This window comes from Astyanax mexicanus, chromosome 6, assembly GCF_023375975.1.
Source record: "Astyanax mexicanus isolate ESR-SI-001 chromosome 6, AstMex3_surface, whole genome shotgun sequence".
NCBI lineage: Eukaryota > Metazoa > Chordata > Actinopteri > Characiformes > Acestrorhamphidae > Astyanax > Astyanax mexicanus.
In genome coordinates this window covers 12,598,311-12,626,166 of record NC_064413.1, presented here as the reverse complement: position 1 = coordinate 12,626,166, position 27,856 = coordinate 12,598,311, and the positions used below count along the sequence as shown (strand labels likewise).

At 39.0% G+C, this 27,856-nt stretch overlaps 1 protein-coding gene across 3 annotated transcripts; it reads left to right on the top strand.

The window, feature by feature from the left end:
* The first annotated feature begins 343 nt into the window (after window positions 1-343).
* LOC103022402 (myosin light chain kinase, smooth muscle) lies at window positions 344-27,856 on the top strand. Of its 3 annotated transcripts, none has more exons than XM_022673942.2 (15): window positions 344-747; window positions 3,251-3,367; window positions 6,987-7,019; window positions 10,650-10,777; window positions 11,555-11,711; window positions 13,104-13,415; window positions 15,945-16,053; window positions 17,362-17,565; window positions 21,151-21,368; window positions 22,617-22,740; window positions 23,007-23,156; window positions 23,985-24,111; window positions 25,072-25,162; window positions 25,294-25,434; window positions 27,465-27,856. In XM_022673942.2, exons 1-15 carry the CDS (start codon window positions 570-572, stop codon window positions 27,668-27,670), a joined length of 2,295 nt encoding a protein of 764 aa, XP_022529663.2. In that variant the 5' UTR covers window positions 344-569; the 3' UTR covers window positions 27,671-27,856. The 3 variants fall into 3 exon arrangements, with proteins under 3 accessions (XP_022529663.2, XP_022529662.2, XP_022529664.2); XM_022673941.2 differs by having other exon boundaries at window positions 345-747; window positions 6,984-7,019; XM_022673943.2 differs by lacking the exon at window positions 3,251-3,367 and having other exon boundaries at window positions 345-747; window positions 6,984-7,019.

Genomic DNA, 27,856 nt, shown 5'->3' with positions numbered 1-27,856 from the left:
TGGATGATGAGTTTATATATATATACATACATATATATATATATATATATATATATATATATATATATATATATATATATATATATATATATATATATATATATATATATACTTTTTAAAATCAGTTTATTTTTAACCATTTTAGTGATCTTAATTTAGTTAACAAATACATATTTAATACAAACACATTTAATTAAAAATATTTTTCTAGGGCGGTGGAAGCAATACAATTGATCGAGCCTTTTTTCTTGTCGGAAGCTGGACCGTGATACACGTGCGCGTTTAGCTTTGACACGCCCCCAAGCGACAAACGCGGGGCGACGCAAGCGACTCGTCGCGTTCCAGTGTGAACGCAGGGTTAGTCTCACTCTCTGCTGACAGCAGTCACTGCTTCCTGCACTGGGGTATAGAACAGTGTGAGAAATATGTGGTCACATCATTAAGGGCTTGGCTTTAAAAAACATGCTAAAATGAAAATGAAACAGTTGTGAGGAGGAAACGACGGCAGAACGCTATAGATTTTCTAATATCAGCTTTTTAAGCCGTGAAACTTACCGGACTGACTGAAGATGTCTAATGAAGGAAACGGACAGAAGAAGACTTATGTGTCCAGCATTAACCTGGAGCTAAAGTCATCAGCTGGACCACACACTGCAACAGACAAGTCGAGGGGGATGCAGAACGGGATGCCCACAGTTTTACCACGGCAGGACAAAGACAACAAGAAAGATCAGGATAAAGGAAAAGGTCTGTCCCAATTGCTTCATAAAATTCAAAACTTTTGATTTGATAGACCTTAAAAAGTTTATTTCAGTCCAAAAGGCAATTTTCTATTATTGCATATAATGAGGTACAATGAACTGAATAGCCATCGCTTGTTACACAGAATAGTCAAATAAATACAGTAGTATTTAAAGACTGACTGATGTCAGTTGCTTCTACTAAGTTGTCTGTCACAAGAAATTTTTTTTTTAAATAATTGTGATAAACAACTTTACTGTTAATTAATAATTATTGTATTCCAAAAATGATAATATAGAAATTGGAATGCTAACATAAAAATGCTTCAATGTACCAAATAAATTAAACGTAAATAAGATGAAATCAGCCTGTTTATAATAAATAAACTCATCAATGTTAATGGAATCTCTTTGCTAAGTAAACACAATGCATTATTTTTTATTGTTAGTGATACCAGCATATTTTATTTGGTTAGAATGTGTAGATCAGTCGTGACTTTGAAAATGATGGTATTGTATTAAGCAGATACTTTAGCTATGTTCATGTTCATTTTTTTGCATATCAAGATTGTATACAGCCAGAAACCACATGAAATCTGATGATTTTTGCAAATCAGATCCAAACCACATTTAGAGGGTGTTTGAAATGTAATTACAATCTGGATGCCTTGTTAGGTTAAACCAGATTTCAATGTGTCTTTTGCCATCACTCTGATCACTTGTGAATAACAGTAAGGACAGTCATCTTAACAGATCTGATTTAGGAAGCAAACAGATTCACCTTCAGTCTAAACATAGCCAAATCTGCCAAAAACAGCCCACATCTGATTTTATTCATATCTAAATTGTATTTAGATTGATTTCTGATAGTCTGAACATCCAGAAACCACATGAACTCAGTTTTTTGCTAATCAAACTTGGAATTGTTTTGAAATGCAATTGCAATCAGCTTTGTACAGATGCATCTCTATCTCTATGCTCACAACATAACAAACAACAACCTTATTAAACTCAAGGGTCCTAAGTTTAGTTACTGATGCACAGACATGTATAAAGTACTAAAGACCCAAAGTAAAAGTACAACTCTATCAAAAAAAGTGACTTGAGTAGAAGTTGAAGTGTTCTTTGAGCACCACATTTGAGAGGAAGTAAAGTATTCAACATAGTACAGTAGTGCAGTAGATCTACTTTGTTACTATATATCTCTGCTGATAACAACCATGTTAACATAGCTACCAATGCACACACATTTGTGTTGTCCAGACACGTAAATAACATCTCAAATATCTATCTCAGTAGATCTAATTTGATTCTGATTTGTCTTTAGTCTGAATGTAGCCTAAATTAGAAACACCTAAATTATAGTTTTTTTTCCGCACTATAAGGCGCACTTAAACTCCTTTAAACTTTCCCAAAACTCACAGTGCATATTATTACCTGGTGTGCCTTATGTACAATTTGTATCAGTCAGGTTGTAAGAGCAGTAAAGCCACTCCGCTGAAATACAGCATTATACAAGAGTTTCAGTATAGTTCTCCTGCACTGAGACTAAAGCAGTATTAGCATTAGCCGCTAAGTGCTAGCTCTTTTGCCGTTCAAAAGTGAGTATTATCTGCCTGTAGCTTGTTGCTAACCCTGGCTAGCACTGCTGGAGCATCATTAGCATTGGCCACTAACCATGCTAAGGGCTAGCTCTTTCACTGCTCAAAGGTTAGTAATATTGGACTGTAGTCTGTGCGTTTACCGTGTTAAAAGAAGCTAGGGTGGATGAACTGCTAACTAACATCACTTACCCTGTCTTACCGGAACACACAGGGTTCCTTAGTGTATTGCTGTCAGATGGCACTTGCACTAGCACTAACCGCAGCTAGTGCTTAGTCGCTAGTGCTAATGCTGTTGCTCTCAGCCTTAGTAGAAATTAGTATTATTACTGAGAATAAACAGAAGGGCTTTACTCACCCAAATGAACAGTTTTCATTAAATAATTCTATGTAGATTAACATCCAGCACTCATTTGATTTTTTTTAAAGAAATACAGTTTTGTTTACTTAGCTTAGATTTACTGTAGTTAACCTGCCACCAACCACCCTGCAGCGAGACCTGCTAAATTAGAAGGAAAACATGGCGACACCCTAGGTCCTTACTAGTGTCGCAAAATGCACCTTGTAATCCAGTACTACATCATATCACCATAATATTTCACTCTATAAGTGTACGATTACAGACTGTAGGTCATATGTTGCTTATAAACAACACCAACAATTATTCTATTAAATAGTGCATTTTCTAACGTTAAATTTATCACCCATCATCTTCCTTATTCATCATCAGTCATTTTACACCACAGCACTGCTGCTGACCACATTTCTACTAAAAGCCAGACGATGACTCTCACACACTATAAATTCATCAGCAGATGAGCTACAGTATCTTATTGTACACCAGCACAAAAATGTTTACACCAAAGCAGACAGCAAGTGTCACCAGCATTGTTTTTTTTATTCTGACAGATAAAACCCAGACTACAACTGAACCAGATTCAAAACATGTGGATAAACATTCAGTTCCTGAAACCCAGACTGAGCAGCTTCAGAAGAGGACAGATAACAGAGAAAAAGAAATAAGAAGTATGTGTGAATCATAAGTAAACCACAAACTATGCTTATTTTAAATTAGGGCTGTCAACTTTAACCTGTTAAGCTAAGCGTTAAGTTTGCCACAGCCTCCGCCCATAATTCACTTATGTTACACAGCCTGCTGACGTTTTAGCAGTTTAATACAGCGGTGTATACACAGCACTACTACTGCTGAGTTCAGAAGGTAGATTACTTTTTCCTTTTTTAGCAATGAACACCGTTACTATAATTATAATTTCTCCTTCTCAACAAATCTGCTTTGATTAATGCATTTTATTTCATAATTTTTTGATTAAGGATTATATTTTCTGATTACATAACATAACTCATAACATGATCAGGATGTATCATCAGATATTAAGAAAACATGCTAAGTTTTAGAACTGTTTGGTACGTAATGGAAATCTTTGTGGGTTTTTCAGCTGAACAGGTAATCTCTGAGCTTCAGAAAGGTTGCTAACCGTAGTGTAATACAGATAGACATTTTGGACACTGCAAACATACTCTATATATATGCTGATAAGCAACAGAGTAAGACTCATTGTTGCTTGCCACTGTGTGTCATTCTGGCAACCTGTGTGAGCTTCTCGTCTGGGAAGGAGCAGGCGAGGCAAAATCTCTATCCAGTGTTTAGAAAATAGATTCTATAGCCATTTCTCCCACATACTTGCATTCATTGCTGATTGTTTCTTTAAAATTTAGACTGTTTCCAAATGCACATTTTCTGAAATTTATGTCTTAATATTTTTCACTTGACATTTAGATCTTTATTTGGACATCATTGCCAAAATATCTTGCAAGCCACTCATTTGAGGTCCTGCAGGCTTAAAATTCTAAATCATTTTATACAACCACTTTCTATGTAAAGTGCATTCACTATGTATGAACATCTGACATCATTCCATTCAGCTCAATTGTACAGTGTAACAAAAGGCTTTTCTACTGGTCTTACAATACATCAGTCAACAGTAGGTATGACAAAGACTAAATTTCAATAAAAACACAGATAATACAGCGGAAATGACAGAAGAAAAGCAGTAAAATAACTCCCTACTGACTATTAAATTATGCATACACTGTAAAATAATCTTATCTCTCAAAATGACTTCTTATCAATGTTGCTAATATTAACATAGAAAGATGTTTAAATTCAGATTACTGCAATTATCTGACTTTCAAATATGACAAGTGAACCAGAATGTTTTAGAGAAAAACATTTGAGCATGTTATCACCATTAATTGTTCAAAGCTCTCTGGAGCCAAAAAGTGAACACAGGAAGGTCCTGTGTTCTGGACTAGCACGTATATTTGCAGCTGCGCTTACAATCAATCGTTGCACAAATTTAGTGTGAAACAGCTTAGCATGGTGGAGCAGCAGAGACAGAGTTTGTTTAATAGTTGTAATAATTATATGTGTTAAACTGCACCTGAACAGCCATTTAGATCAAACATGAGAAGTATAAGTATCTGTCCAATGAAAAACTTCCACAAATCTCCAAAACAGCAACTTTAAAGGAGAGAGAAAAAACCTTCTAAACTTTTAATGGAAGTCAATGTAAAAAGAGTATATTTCAGTTAATTTTGAAGAGTTTCTATTGTTCCATTGGTCTAAATTTGGCACAGTGTAAGATACAGTTTATGCATTCAAATTATGTAGAAAAGTTAAAATCAACAAAAATGGAAATACTTGTATTTCATTGGACAGCGACAATATTTGCAAGTTAGGCCAGATTGAGGCTGGATCATTTTCTCACCACAAACAAACCACTGTGGTGTTCGATTGGAACCAGAGTGAGCCCACCTCCTCTTGGGCTCTCAGTAGGGTTTCCCCTGTTGTGCACACCAAATACTGGTTTCACACCTGACAAAACAAATAGTTCTGATGTGAAAACACCCAAAGAAATCTAATAGACAGAGCTGGATTCAGCTCATTAATTGTAATTTCATGTAAACTCATGTAGACCGTTTGCAAGCAGTGTTTAACACAGCACCCGTGAGATGGTAAGATAAATTGTTTGTTCACAGTGCTGCTCTGTGTTATAAAATGTAAAGTTTATATGATGTTTTAATCATGTTTTATTCTATTCTAGTTTATTGGCTGATTGTAAAACAAAAACATGCTGACTCATGTGTTTTTCCATTATCTGATTACCCAATAAAATGGGTTAATGTATGTAAATTATACTCCTATGCTTTGCAGTAATCAGAATTTAAAGTCACTTTATGGGTAAAAATCCTGCCTCTCTGTTCATTTCAGATTTGGCTTCCTCTGAGCTTAATTGCCCATTGTCCAGTTCCCCATTTAAAGTGTTTTGTTTTTTTCTGAATGTTGGTTATTCGGGAGCTCTAATGCAGGATATGTGAAGTTCTTAAGAATCCTAAGACACTTAGCAAAGAGGATGTTTATTTAAACTCCATTTACATCCAGTAGCATTTGTCTCCCGTAAACAGAACCCTGATATGATCTTGTAGAGGCTGGGCCTGATTTACACACAAGTGTTCTACAAAATTAGATCCTTTTATTCATAAGTATACATCTGAGCATATCAAAGGTTTATCTCTTTATCTTAATTTAGCTTTTATTCAATAATATTTAAGGAAGAATTTCAGTGGTCACATAAAAGTATCAGCATTCCTACAAAATCCAAGTAGCACTTAATGATTCAGAGCAATTCTCATAGCAAAATATTTCTGTGTTAAACACCTGTATCTGCTCTGCAACCATTTTTTTCCCTTTTTTGTATGATGACACTATGAACAAATGTACATATAACACCTAGGCAAAAAGATTAAACAGGCAGTATTACTTATTACACACATCCACAACACAACACATATATTGTTAACTATATACAGCTCTGGAAAAAAATAAGAGACCAATTCAGTTTCTAAATCAGTTAGTCTGATTTAACTATTTATATGCATATGTTTAAGTAAAATGAACATTATTGTTTTATTCTATAAACTACTGACAGTATTTCTCCCAAATTCCAAATTAAAATATTGTCATTTAGGGCATTTAGAGCAGAAAATAAGAAATGTCTGAAATAACGAAAAAGATGCAGAGCTTTATTTATATATCAGGCAGTACTCAAGTCCTACTTGAGCTGAATGAAATGTGTTGGAGCAAAAAACACTATTGACTGGTTTAGAGACATGTTGGCCTACTACAGCTTTTGGTAACACTTTAAAATAAGGGTACATTAATTAACAGTACTTATGACAGACTGTCTCAAACAAATATAATAATTGACAATATTTAAGACCTTATTAAACAATACAACATTTTTTAACTTATGTCTCAATTCATTATAGTTATAGTTATCACAATGTTTAATAATGTCTTAACTAGTGTCAATCAATAATAAGTTGATACATTACTTAACAATTCAACAATGTGTATTACTGTCATAAGTACTGTTTTTGGAGTATTTGTGACCCACATTGTAAAGTGTTTCCAATCTTTTATATTCAGCAATTAGCCTCCCAAGCAATTAGCCATTAGGGTTGAGTTACGTGGTCACATGACTGATTAGCCCCTCCTCCACTTGTCTATGTACCTGCCATGTCTGTTTCTCATGTTTGGTTTGTTTGTGTCCCGTTCCAGCAGCCACTCCTAAGAGAAGAGCGTATGATAGCACAGGTAAGTGTGTTTGTTATGAACTCCTTTCCTTGATAACTTTGTCTTCAGTTCTGCTATACTTTCTTGGTTTTCCCTCTGTTTGTTATTTATTTTTATGTGTGTTTTGCTTTAAGGCAATCAAGGGGTCAGCAATTTCAGGAAAAGCTGAGAAGTTAACTCTTTAATTAAACTACTGGCATTAGCATGCTAATTTAGATTGTAAATGGGGAAACTGACAGCCGTTTGTCACTTCTGGTGTTTCAGAGCTGGTGTTAGACCATGAGTTAGCAGAAAAGACACCATATTTACACGAGTGCATGTTATAAAGCAGCAAAGAAGCAGTAGAGTGTGGGAAGGCCATGGTTGTGTGGTTTCCTATGCTGGCATGGTGTGGTGTGGTGTGGTTAATGAAGATGCACTACCTAATGCTGAACAATATCAACTATGAAGTCAGTTGCATTTTTGCTTTTAATCCTGCAACTTGATTTTGGCTCATTCTGTTCATTATCTTAAACTACCAGTTTTAAATGATACAAAACGTGTCAGAAAACCTTTTCTTGTGTTAACAACAAGGACATTTATTTTGTTTAAACTGTTGTTTAGTTTAAATACTTGATAAGAATTTGGTTTTAGTATTTCACAAAGTCATTTGTTGCACTTGACTTCCCTGATCTTCTAACATTACTAACATTACTACATACTGTAGGTTGTGCAACTGTTATTTTTTTTACTGCTTGGTCATAGTTCAAAAAGGCAATCTACATGCAAAGGTGTTAAAATGATTCACATTTATTACTAAGGTAGAAGTATAGATATTAGGATTTAAAATACTTCTGTAGATGTTTCAACTCATGCTTTTTACTCAAGTAAAACTTTCTAAACTACTTAAACTATGATGCAAAAAATAATGTAAGGTAGGAAAAATACCCATAAGGACAAAAGCTGTGACACAGGGTCCTATAGTAAATATATTAAAGAAGCTTAGTTGGACATTTGGAGTTCTCTTGAGCTTCTGCACGGATCATCTTCATACTAGGCTACAATAGCTCTTGCTGGAGTGTGATCTGACGTGTGCAGGTGTGATGGATCACAATATAAACCAATAGGGTGTTGAAACCACAATCAGATAAACTCTAGCTGGATGGAGAGATTTATCTGGATAGGGTCATTTTAAATGATGAAAAGCTGAATGTAAAAAGCTAAAATAAAAAAGCAGTAATGAGGCTATTTTAAAATGTAAGGTAGAGGTAAAAAAATAATCTTAAAAATAATTACTCCAGTAAAGTAGAGATAACCAGTATTTAAGTAAGATAACAAAGTATTTAATGAAGTTGACACATCTGGCTATATTATATCATTACTAAAATCGGTGTTTTAGAGTATATTTTGACGTTATAATAAAATTTTGTTCAATTTTAATACAAGTTTTTATAATCTCATGCTGCGTTCCATTTGAACTGAGAAGTCAAAATGTTCTAGTTCAGAGTAGGACATTTTTTAAAGGAGAACTCTTGTGAAATGGACTTGATGTGTAGTGAAAAATGATGATGAGTATGAACTTTTGTTTAAATAGCCCAACTCTGTTCACCCCACGCATTCCAAAATACAGAGCTTTTAGGCGATGCTCCCAACAGGTTTACAATGCTAGTGAAAGGGGCATAGTGTTGCTCTTTAAAAGAAATGGCTATTTTTACACCATTAACAAACTCTAAGGAGCTCAGAACTTTATTGGTAGAATTCTGAGGGCCCTGACATTTAAAATGAGGCATTAAGCACTGGCTAAAAGTGCTGTATTTCAGAATGCAAAGGGGCAAATGGAGGTTGGCTATTTGAATAAAGTTTGTACTCAGGATTTACTAATCTTAGTCAATTTCAAACCAGGTTTATCCTTTAACTTTAACTTTGGTGCCTACAGGACACTACAATTAGAATTCATGATGGCTGTAGTAGAAGTGGTAGTAGTAAACCATCAGTAGTAATAGTAAAACAGTAGTTTTTGAGTTTATTAGCACTTCTCTTTTTTGGTGTCTCATTAAATCACTCGAACACGCGCAGAACTGTCCAGCGTCTATCTGTGGACATGTTTTCTAGTTGGTTTGTGGCGCAAAATACTGTACATTTTTTTTTACTGGGTATTGCTAATAATGCTAATCTGGGAAATTACATAATAACTTACCTGAAAATCTGAATGTATAACTGGAGCACAGTCAAATCTGGAATAATGTTATTTCCAGCTCCCACATCCAACATGCAAGGTAAATTGAATTCAACATTACCTCAAGCAAAAGTGTCATATTTGATACTGTGAATAAACAATAAATGAGCTTTCACTGCACCAAACAGTAAGCAGTGTTCCCCTGGTCACTTAACCAGGGTCATGTTGGCATTCTGTGGCCAAAAGCTGCTTCTGCTTCTGTTTTATTATTAAACAGTTTCTCATGAATTTCTACCAAGAGCATGATGCAAAATAATCTCAAAGAATCCACAGTTGCTGTCTTGCAAATAGTGAGCCAGCAATATGATTTTGTTTTAGAATAATGACAGATTGTCTGTAGACTCTCTTTGTGTTTTGAATGTTTTATTGTTTTTTTCTGTTTTGACACATGCACTTTAACTGAATAATAGGTTATTTTATTGTGACCTAATACAGAAAGATGATAAATCCTGCACCTAACATCTAGGGTTATGCACAGCGCCCAGTTCCTCCCTTCATCAGTGTTTCTCTCAGTTAGGCCCACATCACCTCCACAAGGCCCAGCAGTGAATTCAGGTTTCCCCAGACAGGGATTTTATCATTTCTCATTTTAAATTGATATTTCCCATTAAAATTCCCATTGAAACAATGTTGAATTAACATTTATTGTTCAATGGTTGTGCTAACGTTGAAATTTTTACGTGGAATCAACATAATGTCCACAAACTTCTGCCTTTTGAATCAGCCTTTTACATTTCATCACCATATAATTTCTAAAAACAGTTGAATGGAGGAATGAAACAGTCTTTTACTTCTATTTGCAGTAACTGCTTTTTAATTTAACACCAGGTTCATGTTCTAATAGTTTACTGTTTTAGTGTTTTTGTGAGATCAGATGTTCAGTAATCAGATTGGTAGTGGTGGGTAACTTTCGTTATACTCAGCTTTACTGCAGTGATGTAAGTTTATTGTTAACACTTTGTTAACCATATGATTTTCTAATTTTAGTGAGCTATGGTTTATCAAAGGTTGAACATATGACGTTGAAACAACGTTGCCATATCAACGTTGATTTACTTTTCAAAATCAACAGTTGATTCAACGTTGATTCAACCATAACAGCTACATTGATCAACGTTGATTTAACGTTTATTCAACGTTGAAATGCCAGCTGGGTAGTATTTATTGGTACACTATGGTTTAATATTAGTCTGATAAAGATTGATAGTCCAAGATGTGACCATGTAAACTGAGATAAGCCAAGCCAAATGATGGATAAACAGATGATTCTTGTAGTTGAAATGTTGCTCTGGCCAGACAACACTGATTAAATGCATCTCCTTCAAAAATTTTCCTTTGTACTGTTTTAACCTGAATATGCTCCAAAACCTGTGCACAGAGGTGACCTGCTTCAGTAATTTGACATTAAATGACCATAGTCTCTCTGGTTCTCTCAGGCCCCCTGGTAGAGTTCCTGGATCCCGTGGAGAAGGTGCAGGTCCATGTGGGGGAATGCGCTCGACTGCACTGCTCTTTTAAAAGTTTAGGGCCTACAGCTTCCTGTTGGATCCACAACAGAAAAAAGGTCAGTATTAGTTCTGTTATTTGCGATGTTTGGTCAATAAGTGTTGTTAGATGGCACAAGTGTGTCGCCACATGATCTGAGGTAAAAGACCTCCATGTTCAATAGATGAATAAGCATGTGAGACGTTTTAGCTCACATGAACGTACTGACCCCCTCCAACTAGTCGCATGTGGGCGTTACAAAGGCATTCCCTGCGTCTTCCAAAATAAGGAAGTAAGTTTTAATAAATGAGAAACAGTGTTATACAAGCTTTATTTACTATAAACTTAAAAATGTTAAATCTTTATTTACAAATCTAAATGTTCAGTTGAGTCTTTGAGCCTTATAACCCTGTCTAGTGAGCAGCATTTTGGCTAACAAAATATTGCGAAAACTTTTCCAATTAAATCATTTATTAATGTTTTCAAAACCCATCAGAGACCCCAACAATCTCGGTAATCTTTCTCCACACTGTTTTACGCTGATCAGAGTCCCTGTATATTGCCAGTAATTATCATAAAGAACAGGGAAGCCTGAACTCAAAATGATTAGCTTTTGTTTCATGCAACTTAAATGTTTTCGTACGCTGCGCTGTGGACATGTATCAGGCAAACACCTGATCTCTGATTGGATAGATGCATTGTGCGGTGAAGCGGTGGAGCAGTGTACATGCAGCATGACTCAGATTTTGGAATTTCTGAGCTGCAAGTAGACACATTTTAGATTGTTTCTGTTGTTCATATTGGCTATTGCATGACTATCTTTTCATTTGGACACCCTCTTTGTCTCTCTTTTCAGGTTGTGGTGGATGGAGAACATACCAGAATAGAGAGCAGCAGTAACAGCAGCAGCTTGACCATCTCCGAAGTACTTCCTGCAAATACAGGAAGTTACTCGTTGTTTGTGCGAAATCGACGTGGCACAGCTCAGCACACAATCATTCTCAGCATCAGAGGTGAGATAGCAGTTGTTGTGCTCTTTAGAACGCACACTTTCACTGTTGCTGAAGCCACAAAGTAGTTAAATACTGTGTGTGTAAAACTGTGAGCTTTCCAATGTCAAATCTTCAAGCTGAACAGTCGAGTCTAACTTCTTTCACTCTTTCAGGCAGGTGCAGATCATTTCTTTCCAAATGTCAAATTAGCTAATATTGAGAAATCACAACCCATTATTTTTAGGTGCACTGATTGGTGTTGACTATATTACTTGTGCTTTTTATTTAAATTGGATGTTATTTCTATTTTTATATACTAAACATGTTTTATTAAGTTCTTTGCACAAAAACACTCTCGCATGAAGAGATCTCACCAGCTCTTTTCTTGTTAGTTTCAGTCCCTTTCAGAATGAGCCCTTTAAGGGCTATGTCACTTTTATGCAAATAAGCTGTTGCTGGCCATGCCATGTGTGAATTGGCTTGCCTGTAGCTATGAGCTCTGTGTCTTTTGCATGTCCTTTATAGGAGAAATAAAGACCCAAGTGGAAATAGAAAATTACACAAAAAGTGTGTTTTTGTATAATAAAGTTAGGCCATAAATATTTGGACAGTAACACAATGCTTATTATTTGGGCTCTGCATGCCCCCACAATGTATTTAAAATGAAACAAATGGGATGCAATTAAGGTTTAGTTAAATTTAGGTTTAATTAAAGGGGCTGAACAAAAATATTCTATGACTCATTCAGAAATTACAAGCATTTAAGAATCCTTATTTCAGGGGATCAAAAGTAATTTGGACAAATGATCTCAAAAGCTATTCCTGGGCTCCATGTGCCATTCGCCATCAGTTCAACAGGTAAATGGTCTGCAGTTAATTCCAAATTTGGTGTTTGCATTTGGAAGCTTTTGATATAAACCCACAACATGCGGTTAAAGGAGATCTTAAGAGAAACCGACAATCATTAGTCTCCTCATAGCTGTAATTTCATATAACCAAAACTTGTTTACAAAGCTTTTCTCTTAAATGAATATAGGGTTTCTGAGAGAGTGGAGTAAAATAGACATGTACTTGGTAGATTGGTGTAACCTAACTGGGTCAATCTTGTTAATAAATAAAGAAACAATGTTTTGTTGTATTTAATTTATTTATTTTTGGTCTTTTATAGGTTCTGATTAAAGTGCAAATCAGGGGTGCACAGCTGCAGGCTTGGAGTGCTAGTCTCTAGTAAAGTTTAATCGTTGTCCTACTTAAACCCAACTACTCTGCTTGGTAATTAACTGTGGAGCCAGTCTCTAATCTTTACTGGAGTCCAGCCCTTCAGTCCTGAAGTTGTGCACCCCTGGTGTGAATCCTGTTTCCAACTCAACTCTGCAGGTTTATTAAAACAATTCCTCTTTTCCCTGGATTCAGATCGTCCTGATCGTCCGGCCTCATGTCCATTCGTGTCCCAGTTGACCCCTAGTTCTTTAGTGCTTTCCTGGCGTGGGCCGAGTTACGATGGAGGCTCAGCTGTCACAAACTATGCGGTTGAAATGCAAAACCTTGGCCTGAAGGACTCAGAAGACTGGACAGTGCTCACCACCAAGTGTAAGGACACCACATACCGGGTCACTTCAGGTCTTCACCCACAGGGTGAGTACCGGTTCCGTGTGCGGGCCTGTAACGATATAGGGACCAGCGACCCCAGCGAAGAGTCGGACTGCATCAAGATGAAAACTGCAGGTAAAGTTTTGTTTCTTCCTGCCTTTTTCTGCCTAATATATCAGCCCCTACATCCCATCCCAGGATAGAAATGGAGCACCAGTGGAGATCACTGGAGTTTCAGTCAGTGCAGAAATCAATAGACGTTATCAACAAAAACTGATGCACCTACAGCATGTGCAGCATGATATATAAAGAGCATTATTAGTATTATGAGGATCTGGATCATTGACTTCTGTTACAAATCTGAAAGAAAATCTTGTACTTTTTAATATATTAGCAACTCACTACTGACCCCGCCCACAGGCTATAGCCTGCCCTGACGTTTAGCTCTGAACATGTGGCCGACTGAAAACAGTGCACCAGAGAGTGCACGCAGGGACCAGTGCTCAGACTCTCTCTCTCTCTCTCTCTCTCTCTCTCATTCGTGCTGTCTCTCGTTCTCTCTCGCTCGCTTGCAGTCTTTCTCTCTGTCTCTCGTTCTCGCTCACTCAGTCTTGCGGTCTTTCTCTCTGTCTTTCGTTCTCTCTTGCTCGGTCTTGCAGTCTTTCTGTCTATCGTTCTCTCTCGCTTGCTTGCGGTCTTTCTCTCTGTCTATCGTTCTCTCTCGCTCGGTCTTGCGGTCTTTCTCTCTGTCTCTCATTCCTGCTCGCTCGGTCTTGCGGTCTTTCTCTCTGTCTCTCGTTCTCTCTCGCTCGCTTGCGGTCTTTCTCTCTATCTCTCGTTCTCTCTCGCTCGCTTGCGGTCTTTCTCTCTGTCTTTCGTTCTCTCTCGCTCGGTCTTGCGGTCTTTCTCTCTGTCTCTCGTTCTCTCTCGCTCGCTTGCGGTCTTTCTCTCTGTCTTTCGTTCTCTCTCGCTCGGTCTTGCAGTCTTTCTCTCTGTCTCTCGTTCTCTCTTGCTCGCTTGCGGTCTTTCTCTCTTTCTCTCTGTCTCTCTCGCTCGCTTGCAGTCTTTCTCTCTGTCTCTCGTTCTCTCTCGCTCGCTTGCAGTCTTTCTCTCTCTCTCATTCTCTCTCGCTCGCGGTCTTTCTCTCTGTCTCTCGTTCTCTCTCGCTCGCTTGCGGTCTTTCTCTCTTTCTCTCTGTCTCTCTCGCTCGCTTGCAGTCTTTCTCTCTGTCTCTCGTTCTCTCTCGCTCGCTTGCGGTCTTTCTCTCTCTCTCATTCTCTCTCGCTCGCGGTCTTTCTCTCTGTCTTTCGTTCTCTCTCGCTCGCTTGCGGTCTTTCTCTCTTTCTCTCTGTCTCTCTCGCTCGCTTGCAGTCTTTCTCTCTGTCTCTCGTTCTCTCTTGCTCGCTTGCGGTCTTTCTCTCTGTCTCGTTCTCTCTCGCTCGGTCTTGCGGTCTTTCTCTCTGTCTCTCATTCTCTCTCGCTCGCTTGCGGTCTTTCTCTCTGTCTCTCGTTCTCTTTCGCTCGCTTGCAGTCTTTCTCTGTCTCTCGTTCTCTCTCGCTCGGTCTTGCGGTCTTTCTCTCTGTCTCTTGTTCTCGTTCACTCGGTCTTGCGGTCTTTCTCTCTGTCTCACTCTCTCTCGCTCTGTCTTGCGGTCTTTCTCTCTGTCTCTTGTTCTCTCTTTCTCGGTCTTGCGGTCTGTCTCTCTCTCTCTCGTTCTCTCTTGCTCGGTCTTGCGGTCTTTCTCTCGGTCTCTCGTTCCTGCTCGCTCGGTCTTGCGGTCTTTCTCTCTGTCTTTTGTTCTCTCTCGCTTGCTTGCGGTCTTTCTCTTTGTCTCTCGCTCGCGGTCTTTCTCTGTCTTTCGTTCTCTCTCGCTCGCTTTCGGTCTTTCTCTCTGTCTCTCTCTCTCTCGCTTGCTCACTCGCGCTCTCTGTCTGTCTGTCTCCGTTTCTCTCTTTTTTGCTTACTCATGCGCTCACTTGCGCTCTCTCTCCCTTTCTCTGTCTGTCTGTCTCTCTCTTGCTTACTCGTGCTCTCTCTCTTTCTCTATTTTCTCTCTTGCTCACTCGCAATCTCTCTCTGTCTTTCTCGCTTGCGTGCTCTCACACACTCCCCCTCTCTCTCTCTCTCTCTCTCTGATTAAATGATCGACACCAGTAATATAATTTATTTTTAACAATCTGAAGGGGACATTTCTTAAACTGCATTTCAGACATCCAGTAAAATGCTTAGGAAAAAAAAAAAAATTAGTTTATGCCGTTAAAGTAATGCTGTTGACAGTAGGAGAGAACCATGGTTTCGAGCATTTAATAAAAGCCCCATTTACAATATTACATCCCTTAAAACAAAACATGGGTATAAGTTCTATTGTTATTGTAAAGTTAATAAAGGTAAGGCTATACAGAATGACCAGCCTCTTTATTTTTTCCACCAACCGTACCGAAAGTGTACCGAACCGAGGTTCTCTGTGCCGTTACACCCCTACTTTCTATTTATTTTCTGAATATAAAATGTAGGGACAAAGGTTTTTTTTTTTAATGCTAGATAAGTTTCTAATAAACTATTAACTCTGAAGATGTGCTGTGCCATAAACTGGAGTTAATTTGGCTTGGCAGGGATCATTCAAAGTGATAAAATATTCATTTACCATCTAATTTGTTTCACAGGAGATCCACAAGAGGAGATTGTTGAGCCTGTGTCATATGTGGTGGATGCTGTCACTGACACCACACACACGGTCAAAGATCACTACAACGTTCATGAAAAATTAGGCGTGTGAGTACCTAACTGTAATTTTTTTTTATTTGATTTCGGCAGGCAGACTATTTATTCAGCACAAAGTCTAGTACTACATTAAAGATTTTTTAATAATAAAGGGGATAATGGTAATAATGAACAGTGGGTACAGAATGTTTTCAGACCGCTTTACTTCTTTTTATTCTTTCATTGCAGCTATTTGCTAAAATCAAAGGTGTTTTTATTTCTCATCAATATACACTCAACACCCCATCTTGACAGAATTTTTTTTCCAATACGTTTTTGCAAATTTGTTAAAGAAAATCTGAAATCACATGGTCATGAGTATTTAGACCCTCTGCTCAGTATTGAGTAGAAGCACCCTTCTGAGCTAGTACAGCAATAAGTGTTCTTGGGAACGTGCAACAAGTTTTTTTTTTACATCTGGGTTTGGGGATCCTCTGCCATTTCCTTGAAGATTCTCTTCAGTTCTGTCAAGCTGGATGGTGAATGTTGGTGGACAGACATTTTTCGGTCTCTCTAGAGATGCTCAATTGGGTTTAGGTCAGGGCTCTGACTGGATCAATCAAGAATGGTCATAGATTTCTTCCGACGCCACTTTTTAGCTCTGTTCATCACTGTCTTTGAAGTTGAAACTTTGGCACAGTCTGAAGTCCAGAGCACTCTGAAAGAGTTTAATGTCCAGCATGGTGCTGTCACCACCATGTTTCACTGTTGGTATTGTATTGGGAAGGTGATGAGCAGTGCTTGTTTTTCTCTACACATACTGCTTAGAATTAATCGCTAAAAGTTCAAACTTCTCATCAGACCAGACTTGTTTATTATAGTCTGTAAGTCCCTTATGTGTTTTTTTGTTTGTTTTGAAAATTGCAGAATTTCATATGTCTTGCACCGATCAGCACAGTAAAAAGGTTAGAAACTCTCCTGTAGGTTTACTCTTTATTATAAACAGAAATGTAATTAAATCAAAGAAATCCAAGGGTAATCTGTAACACTTGTTCTGCTGTATGATGCATGTGTACCTGAAAGAAGTTAAATTCTGGCAGGCAAGCATAATTCGGCACAACACTTGGACAGGCAACTCTTTGAATTGATGCAGGTGTGAAAATGCCCAGTAAGAACTGAAGAAACAAAGAACCATAATACATTAAGGGAAAAAATTCTAATACTGTTAATGATGATTAATGAATAGTAGTCAGTTGATTTTAATGTCTCTTCACAATGTTAATGATATATGGTGTTAATACTGGGAAGAGGTGGGAGGTATGATGGTTGAATTTGATGGTAAAATAATCTCTGCTGATCTCTGGTCTGCTCCACACACAGAGGGAAGTTTGGGCAGGTGTTCAGACTGACCCATAAAGACACTGGAAAAGTGTGTGCTGGGAAGTTCTACCGTGCCATCCTGTCCAAAGACAAAGAAGCAGCACGGAAAGAGATCGAGCTGCTAAAGCAGTTACACCACCCTAAACTGGTGCAGTGTCTGGGGGCTTACGACAGCCGCTCCGAGATTGCACTGATTATGGAATAGTGAGTATTCCTAAATCTGATCTATTGTCCCATGTGGAAAAAATATACATGTAAAATGTGTGCACATAAAGGACACACTTTTGGTTTTGCTGAAATTTTTCATGAGCTGAACTCCAACACTTTTCATATGTACACATTTTGTTCACAATTGGGTCTAAATCTGTGTTAAGATGCTGATTAGACACAGTGATTATTACACAGGTGTATCTTGGGCTGGTGACAAAAAAGTCCACTCTAAAATGTGCAGTTTTGTCACAAAGCACAATGGCACAGATTTTGAAAGTTTTGAGGGAGCATGATTGGCGTGCTGACTGCAGGAATGTTCACCAGAGCTGTTGCCCGTGAATTGAATGTTCATTTCTCCACCACTAACCAAATTTGGCAGTATATACCAACCGGCCTCAGACCACGTGTAACCAAGCCAGCTCAAGACCTATACATCCAGCATCATCACCTCCAAGATCATCTAAGACCAGCCACCCAGACATCTGCTTTCATAACCACAGAATTTCTGCCTGAAACTGTCAGGAACAGATGAGCCGTCCTCATTGGGGGCTCCACCTGAGTGCTGATTGTCTTGGTAACCAACTTGAGTGAGCACAATGGAGAGATGTTTTCCATACAGAGGAATCCCGTTTTTTCTTGTGGGTGAGCAGTTTGCTGAGGTCAGTGTTGTGAATGGAGTGGCCCGTGGTGGAGGTGGTGTAATGGTCTGGGCAGGCGTGTGTTATGGACAACGAACAGCTTTTTAGATGGATTTTTTAACACACAGAGACACTGTGATGAGATCCTGAGGATCACTGTTGTCATTTATCCATGACTATAACCTCATGTTGCAGCATGACGATGCACTGCCCCATGCTGCAAGCATCTGTACCCAGTTCCTGGAAGCTGAAAACATCCTAGATCTTGCGTGGCCAGTATACTCACCGGACATGTCACCCATTGAGCAGGTTTGGGATGCTCTGGATCGATGAATACGACCACGGGTTCCAGTTCCTGCCAGTATCCAGCAGCTTCACACAGCCGATGAAGAGGAGTGGACCAACATGCCACAGGACACAATCAACAACCTGATCAACTCTATGTGAAGATGTGTTGCACTGCGAGAGACTAATGGTGGTCACACCAGACACTGACTGGTTTTCTGAACCACCCAGAATCTTACAATACTGTAAAACTGCACATTTTAAAGTGGCCTTTTCTTGTGACCAGCCCAAGATACACCTGTGTAATAATTACTATGTCTAATCAGCATATTGATATGGCACACCTGTGACTGGTGGATATTTTATCTTAGCAAAGGAGAAATGCTCACTAACATGGATTTATCCCAATTGTGAACAAAATTTAAGAAAGTGTGCATATGAAAAGATCTTTGAATTCAGCTCATAAAAAATGGATGCAAAACCAAAAGAGTTGAGTTTGTATTTTTATTCTTGCATTTATGCTAAATGTTTTTAAAGTGAAAGAGAGGAGAGAGGAGAAACGTAGCAGAGCAACAGCACTAAGCAGGAAGAGGCTGCTGTTATGATTGGACTTCCTTTGCCTTTTTTCTTCACTTCAAAAAGAAAAAACATTTTCTGCCGTCTTGTAATGACAGATGCATAGTTATTCTGTGATATAGCTTACTTTTTGTAGCTTCCAGTACCTACATTTTTTTTCTTGCTTTTCATCAATCATTTTTTGATATTTGTGGTTTGTCTTTTTTTAAATCAATTATGATTTTTTTTTTAAACTTCTGTTCACCCCTTAGAATTTAGCTGTTTTTTGTATGTTTCAAGACTTATGAGGGTGAGTTTGGATTCACTACTGTTTTGTTTTCCTAAGCCCTATTTAGGCGGGATAACTCAATTTTATGGAAAATTATCCTCAGTTTATAATAATCGATTGGGACTTTATGTAGCTTCATCATGTATTGCACACATAACTCAGGTCACTCAGGTCTGCAGCAGACCTCAGGTGTTATTATACACAACACATAAATCCAGAACATGAACTAAAGGACTGTTCAGATGCATGTCCTTGTGTAACTTAACAGCTAAATGTTCATAATGCACGTGTAAGATGTAACACAATTTTGTAAAAGTATATATTGAGTAGTCGCTCCCATTTCAGTCATTTATTTTTTTATGAGTTTCTTATTGTTTGCAAATGGGTAATATTTCACTCCTATGTAAAACTAATCCTATCAGAATAGAGCTATAGGCACAGAAGTTTGAGATAAAAAAAACTCCATCACTTTAGTGTAAACTGGCAGACCAGTCCTCAGTGCTCATTCTACTGGACCTCTCGGCCACCTTCACAGTCAACCACGACTTCCTCCTAACTATACTCTCAAACATGGGGATCTCAGACAATGTGCTGTCATGGTTCAGATCATACTTCACTGGGCGCTTGTTCAAGGTGTCGTGGCAAAGACAGCTGTCCTCAGCCCACTCCTTATCCACTGGGGTTCCCCAGGGTTCGGTACTGGGTCCCCTCCTCTTCTCAATATACACTGCCTCTCTTGGTCAGGTTATCCGCTCACATGGCTTTTCCTACCATTGCTTTGCTGATGACACCCAGCTATACCTGTCATTCTCACCTGAAGATCACTCAATTTCTGCACGGATATCACAGTGTCTCTCTGACATATCCTCATGGATGAAGGAGCATAACCTTCAATTAAATCTCTCAAAGACTGAACTTCTGGTTATACCAGCAAAACCATCTTTTCAACACAACCTCTCTATAAGCATCGACTCTCTCTCTCTCTCTCTCTCACCGACAAAGGTTGCTAGGAACCTGGGTGTTATGGTTGATGACCAGCTCTCCTTCACGCACCATGTAGCCTCAGTTGCTCGATCCTGCCGCTTCGCGCTTTATAACATCAGAAAAATTTGACCGTTTCTGATGCAACAGGCCACCCAACTCCTGGTACAAGCAGTCGTCATCTCACGCCTCGACTACTGCAATGCCCTGCTAACTGGCCTCCCGGCCTGTGTAGTAAAACCACTCCAAATGATCCAGAATGCAGCAGCACGTCTGGTCTTCAACCAACCAAAACGGGCACATGTCACCCCGCTGCTCATTGAGCTCCACTGGCTATCAGTTGATGCTCGCATCAAATTCAAAGCTCTTACAATCGCCTACAAGGTGATGACAGAACAGCTCCTTCCTACCTGCACTCGCTCCTGAAGGCTTACGCTACCTCCCGGCCGCTGCGCTCCTCCAATGAACATCGAATCGTTTTGCCAAACAAACATTCACACAAAGCAATCCAGACTGTTCTCATACAGAGTTCCCCAATGGTGGAACAAACTACCTTCCACTACCAGATCAGAAGAATCTCTCACTATCTTTAAGAAACTCCTGAAGACAGAGCTCTTCAAAGAGCACTTAACACCTCTAAAGAGCTCTTCACTTCTCTATCCCTTTTTTCCTTTTGACCTCCTTTAAGCCCTATCTAAAAAATGTTTTATCTTAACTTCTATTACTTTTGTACTTGGCTATTGTAAGTCGCTTTGGACAAAAGCGTCTGCCAAATGTAATGCCATAGGATGAATGACTGCAGCTGACACCATGTTATGCTCTGTGCTGCAGTGTTGCTGGTGGTGAGCTGTTCGAGCGCATCGTGGATGAAAACTTTGAGCATACGGAGCCCAACAGCATGCAGTACATGCGGCAGATTCTGGAAGGGGTTCAGTACGTTCATCGCAAAAACATCGTCCACCTTGATCTCAAACCAGAGAACATAGTCTGCATCAACTCAACAGGCACTCTTATCAAGATCATTGACTTTGGGCTGGCCAGAAAACTGGGTGAGTAACTGTTGAGTGTGGAAGCTTTTCAGCTGTATAATAGGAGGGCTTATTCAGGGCTTGTTTAGGCTGTTAGCTGGTGCAGACATAGTTTCAGAGCTGGTGCACATCTACAGTTTCAATGTTACATCTGCTTCAATTTTAAAATGTTAATGGTAGTTGAATGAATTTTTTTTTTTGTATGAATTCAGTTAGGTCATCCGTGTAGATTAAAAGGACCTGATTCAGATCTCCGGGTTTCCTGTAAACAGGAAAGGGCTGGGCCTTCATTTGTCTAGCATTCGCTGAGGGAGGTGATCCTGACCACGCTCCCAAACTGTCAAAACCACCCCTTTCAAAACTCGAGTGCCAAAGCCTCGCTCGAGCAAAAACAAAAGCTGCAGATCATTTGCATGGTGCGCGAGGAGAACTGTAATTTTGTGCGGAAAATAAACACCCGAGAGAAGAAAAATTGCGCTCGAGAGCGATATTCTGTTCAGCGCGCACACAATTCCCCGTTTTTTGCTCATGAGCTTCACATTTGCGCTCACAAGAAGTTAATTTACAGACACAAACACGCTGATTAATTTTTTTCACCAGGTATTTTTGCGTCCCCGACTTTTAACATTGATGTGACGTCATATGAGACATCTTGTTAAACTAGTCTAGCAGGCTTTAGTAACATTGAAAGATAAAAATAGAATTAACTTACTATGAACTTACCATGAATCTCCTTCCAACATGGCTCCAACATGCATCCAGCTTAATGGTGCTTTACTGCCATGGCTTTGATTGGCTTACTGCCCCACATTAAGGAGTAACAGTTGAACTTGTGTGCCATGACAATGTAATTGCTTTTAGTGACACTGCACTGAAAATCTGATCTACCTAAATAAAATGTTAAAATATGTGTAAGTTCTAATTATAAGGGGCACCAGATTATAAGGTGCATTTTAAGCGACAATAGTAAGGAACAAGGGTGTCGCCTAAGTACACAAAACTCAGTCATTCTTTAAAAAAAAAAAAAAAAACTGTACTTGGGTGAGTAAAGCACTTCAGTTTATTTGCAATAAGCTTAGATTTCCAACATTTTAGCGTGGTTAGCAGCTACACTGAGGAACCCTGATTGTTCTGGTAAGTCAGGGCGATATCTTGTGGTTCATTCCACATAGCTTGTTTTCACATGGCAAACATGCAGACCACTGTCCAATATACTTAGTTATGTAAGGTGCACTGGTTCTGTAGCTTAAAAGTTTGTGATTTCCACAGAACCAGGAAAGCCTCTTAAGGTGATGCATGGGACACCAGAGTTTGTGGCTCCAGAAGTGATCAATTACGAGGCTGTGGATCTGGCAACCGACATGTGGAGTATTGGGGTAATCTGCTACATCCTGTAAGTACTGCGTTGAGCCTGGGATGATTTTTTTTTCAGGTTATTTATCAGCTGTCCTTGGCACGCTTTTTAAACTGGTCATTGGAAAATTTATTTTTTTACTCATTATTTTATTTCATATAACAATACTTCAAGGTAGCATAGCCTTGTCATTGAATTTCTCTCTCTCTCTCTCTTTCTCTTTTTTTTGCAATCTGTCTCTCTCTCTTTGTATCTCTTATCTCTCTCCCTTTGTTGCTGTCTGTCTGTCTGTCTCTTTCTCTCAGACTAAGTGGGGAGTCACCGTTTCAGGGCAATAATGATACAGAGACTCTGGCGCTCGTCACTGATGCATCCTGGGAGTTTGTTCCAGAGTTTGATGACATCACAGAAGAAGCGAAAGACTTTATTAAAAAGTTGCTGAAAAAGGAGAAAAGGTTTGTCTGGCATAGTTTGGCATCACAGTCAAGCCAAGATGCGAAGCAGTCTTATTTTATCTACTGTGATGTTTTACTTTTTGTGCTCAAATGTTGTTTTTACAGTACCACTGTACAAAGCTGAAGCTTCTTGTTAGGCAGTTTCTTATTAAAATATTACATTCCACCTTAAATTATCCAGCAGCTTCACTCTATTGCTAGTACATATCCATTACCACAGCACTATTTAAGGTGGAATGGAAATATTAAGAAGCAAACATCTGCCTGGTACGTAATAAAGCCTTCACTGAACACTACACTACTGTTTTTTTTATTCTGGGTAAGAAATCAAATAAAAGACAGTTTCCCAGAAAGCTCAAAACTCAGGAACCAATCAAATATCTGTAAGATGTTTACTGTTCCTTAATCTCCTTGTTATCACTAAATAGTGGTGAAATGTTATTTTCTAGAGTTAGGCTCTCATTTTGGGAGATACTTAAAACTCTACATCAAACAACGATTTTGCACAGTTTTTTTATTATTATTTATTCATTTGCATTTGCTTATTGCTGGTTTAGAGTATTTACAGTCACACTCGGCTTGTAAAAGACATCCCATGTTGTAAAGGAAAGAATGTGACTTGCATAAATATATTTAATCTTTTGAAACAGAGGCTGTTTTTTATTTGTATGTCCTACGAAGTTCAAAAGTTAATAATAACAATATTAATTATTAATAAAAAAATATTTCACTGTCATGCTTGTAGTATTTCAGAATTTTCCAGAATGCCATTACATACTGGATCAGTAGATTCACATATGAATGGATCTGTTTTGTTTTTGAACACAGAGCCAGGATGTCCTGTGAGCAGGCTTTGGCTCATGCATGGATGGCATCATCTGCTTCCACTAGACATGTCACAAAAAGTCTGAACAAGGACAAGATAAAGCGTTTCCTGGCCAGGCAGAGATGGCAGGTACTTTTTTGTACATTATTTGTTCTTGGTTAAACTTCCCATCTAAATATAAACTGTCATGTTCTGAACTTTTCAGTGTTCAAGAGCATTCTGTGTGCCATTCAGATAAACTAGATCTGTGGGGGTCCGGTGCTGCTTAATATTGAAATGACATTCTGGACCTGACTATGTTCAGTTCAATTAATACACTTTCTGGCCAAAAAAGTCTCCACCTGGATTTAAGTAAGTAAATGATGTGGGGTTGATGCTGCAGTTGGTCAGGTCTAGGTTCAGCAACAGTATGTGCTGAAAGAATGTAGTCAGCTGACTACCTGAATATACTGAATATAGATCAGATTATTCCATACATGGATTTTTCTTCCCTGATGGCACGATCATATTCCAAGATGGTAATGTCAGGATTCATGGGGCTGGAATTGTGAAAGGGTTATTCAGGGAGCATCAGATCATCATTTCCACACATGAATTGAGAGAGTTCACCACAGAGTCCAGACCTTAACCTCATTGAGAATCTTTGGGATGTGCTGGAGAAGACTTTGTGCAGTGGTCAGACTCTACCATCATCAATGAAAGATCTTGGTGAAAAATGAATGCAACACTGGATTGAAATAAATCTTGTGACATTGCAGAATAGCATCAAAACCGGTGAAAGTGAATGAAATATAACAGTGTTTAACTTTTTTTTTATTTCATTATTGGCCAGGCAGTGCATCTTAAATAGAGAATAGTTTATTAGTCACATTGTAAATACATTTAGTAATATGCTTATTTTTTGATTTGTGAAAAATGTGCAGTCTTTTTTTATATATGCTAAACTCATTAAGTTAAATTCATTATTAAGAGATAATGAATAATTAGCAAGTATTAATCTTAAGTATTAATTGAGTGCAAGACGTTTATCGTGAAAGAAGCAGAAGACTGAATTTGGTTAATGCAGCATTCCTCTCTTTTATGTTGTAGAAAACGGGTAAAGCTGTGCTGGCACTGAAGAGGATGGCTCATCTCTCACACAGATCAGACGCTTCGGAGTGTCCTACCAGCTCTGTGAACGGTAAAACAGACAGATGGACACACTGAGCTGAATAACTACACTATATGTAATGTGTGGTTTTCACCATATTTTATATCTTCCTAACTAGTACTGTCATACCCTCCCTCTCCCCCGCCGCCCTCTCTTTTCAGACACAGCTCTGGGAAAAGAGGCGGAGTTGGCTGTTGCATCTCTGGAGCAGCAGCTGAAGAGTCAGCCCAGTTTCCCCCAGACTCTACATGACCTTACAGAGCCCTGTGGGGCCACTGTATATATGGCCTGCACTATAGAAGGTAGGTACCACTATATACCAGTAGTACAACAGTGAGCCAAATATACAACAACTACTCTAATACAGGGGCAGATCTAGCCATTTTGGGGCCCTAGGCAAAATATAAACAAGGGGCCCTCATTCTTGAAACACACACATAAACCAAATAACTAGAGATGGAACGATCGATCTGCAGTTTATCGGTATCGGCTGATTTTCAGCCAAAATACGGTATCGGCGATCGGCAGATATTCTTCTGATTTTAGCCGATCTGATTCAGGAGTTTAGGGTTAAGCAGTTTATCAGAGCTGAGTGTGGATGAAACTGGTGAAACTGCTTGGTTACAGGAAGCTGCAGTTCCTCATCCAACCACTAGTCGGAGCAGCAGCACAAGCCCCGCTGTCTTTACCAGAGACTGTAAAAAAAGATGGACGTCGTGTCTCCATTCCCATTCATTCAGTGAAAATGAAGTCAAAATCTTCCGCCATGTTGGCGACCCTGAAACCCGAGTCTGCGCAGTAGAGACCAGAGGAGGGAGAAAGACTGTGGAGAGACAGCCTACTCATTTAAATAACCCCGCCCCTGAGGGCTGCCTCGCGGTCACAGACTGCAGAGCGGAGCTGACGGTCTGTTATTGGTCCCGCCCATAAGCAGCCCTTTTACAATAACCACGGCTTTTTTGAATAGAGCTGAAGAACGTTTTAAAAAACGAATTCTGTGGGGATATAAAAATGTGACAATATAAGCAGAGGTTACACTAGCTGCTGCATTTAAATAAAGGAAGTAGAATTACAGTATATTGGAAAAAAACGTGATTGAAAGTTGTCTGTTTTGCCATTGAAACCTATGGGGATGGGTGGGGTTATACAGCTTTCTGAAACCGAACAGCAGGGGGCGCCCGACCTGAGGTGGCTTTACATTTGAGAGACGATGCTCTGTCCAGCTATACACAGTCTATGGTCTTTACTCAGTCAGAGCTACAGCCCAGCCACGGGCTACAGGGCTCAGCTCAGCCAGTCTGGAGCGTTTTTTTTTTTTTTGTTTTTGTTTTTTACAGTTTTTTAAGTTCATCTGTGTAGGAAATTAAGGTTTTAACCCCACTAACTGGATGATACAGCTCTCTACAGTTTATCTTTCAGCCCAAGCAGCTAACAGCAGCAGTTTAGAGCAGAGTCACTGCTGGGATTACATTATAAACAGGTCAGTTAGCGCGCTGCTAACCTCATGATGTTTATAACTACGGAGTTTAGGACACACCGTGGCTTCAAGTTAAAGGCTACTGAAGACTATTGAATGCTATTGGAGGTTATTGGGGGAAGAAATCAGTAAAGGCTGGTTAGATAAGGGATTCACGTCCTCGTCCTTTGCTGCGGTGAAACTGTGACTGTCACAGTGATGTTTATTAACGTCATTAAAACAGATTTTGTCAGGTATTGTCTTATAAATATTTACACACAACTTATATCTCTCCTAAAAAGCGTTTATTTTGGTCAGTAACACTCATGTTTATTTACTATCAGCATAAATTACCAGTGTTTGCTTAGGTGTGGATGTAATTAGGGGAATCTCTACCAGGTTTGCCTGGCACCTATGTGGCATTAATGTGGCATTTGGCCCCGCCCAATATCGGCGATCGGAATCGGCCCCAAAAACACTGATCCATCTCTAATTAGGACTCTCTCATTGCAAGTGCTGCTCCAACACCAGGAGGGTGAAGACTAGTACATGCCTCCTCCGCATCTGATACATCAGCTCACAGATGCCTTGTGCTGATTCGACATCACCCTTTGGAGAGTGATGTGAGGAAAAAGTGTCATCTACCCACCCAGAGAGAGCAAGGCCAATTGTGCTCTCTCAGGGCTTTGGCTTGCTATATACAATATACAGTATACCTGAAAAAAGCAGACGTAGTGTTTGGTCTTAACACAGTTAAGTAGTCATAAACCTGAGACTCCCAACTGAGAGTATGTCAGACTATAATATAATATAATTTACATTTAAACTTTTTTGCACCTGTGATATGACTGCAATAAATGCTTGTTCTTCCTGCAGGTTACCCTGACCCGGAGGTAGTGTGGCTGCTAGACGACGAGCCAGTGGAAGAAACTGAGCGAGTTCAGATACAGTACAAGGAGGATGGCCTGTGCACCCTCACACTGGCTCACATCCAGCCCGAGGACTCTGGAATATACGAGTGTCGTGCTTCCAACTACCTGGGGCAGGCTCTGTGTTCCGCCAGACTCAGTGTGGCCAGGTAGATTAGACTGGAGGACAGATGGAATGTTTCTGAAGCAGTGGTGTATCAATTAAAATAAAGTATGATGCTCCCTCTTTTTACACAGAACTTTGTAGACAGATTTTTCATATCATACTGATTTAAACTAAATCAGTCTCTAAACTAAAGTGAACATTTCAGATTTTGTGTTTATGTAAGATTATTACTA

Coding starts and splice junctions, on each gene's coding strand:
- LOC103022402 (XM_022673941.2), top strand. CDS start 570: ATGTCTAATGAAGGAAACGGACAGAAGAAGACTTATGTGTCCAGCATT. Junction 24,112..25,071: donor TGGCCAGGCAGAGATGGCAG/GTACTTTTTTGT, acceptor TTTATGTTGTAG/AAAACGGGTAAAGCTGTGCT. Junction 25,163..25,293: donor TCCTACCAGCTCTGTGAACG/GTAAAACAGACA, acceptor CTCTCTTTTCAG/ACACAGCTCTGGGAAAAGAG.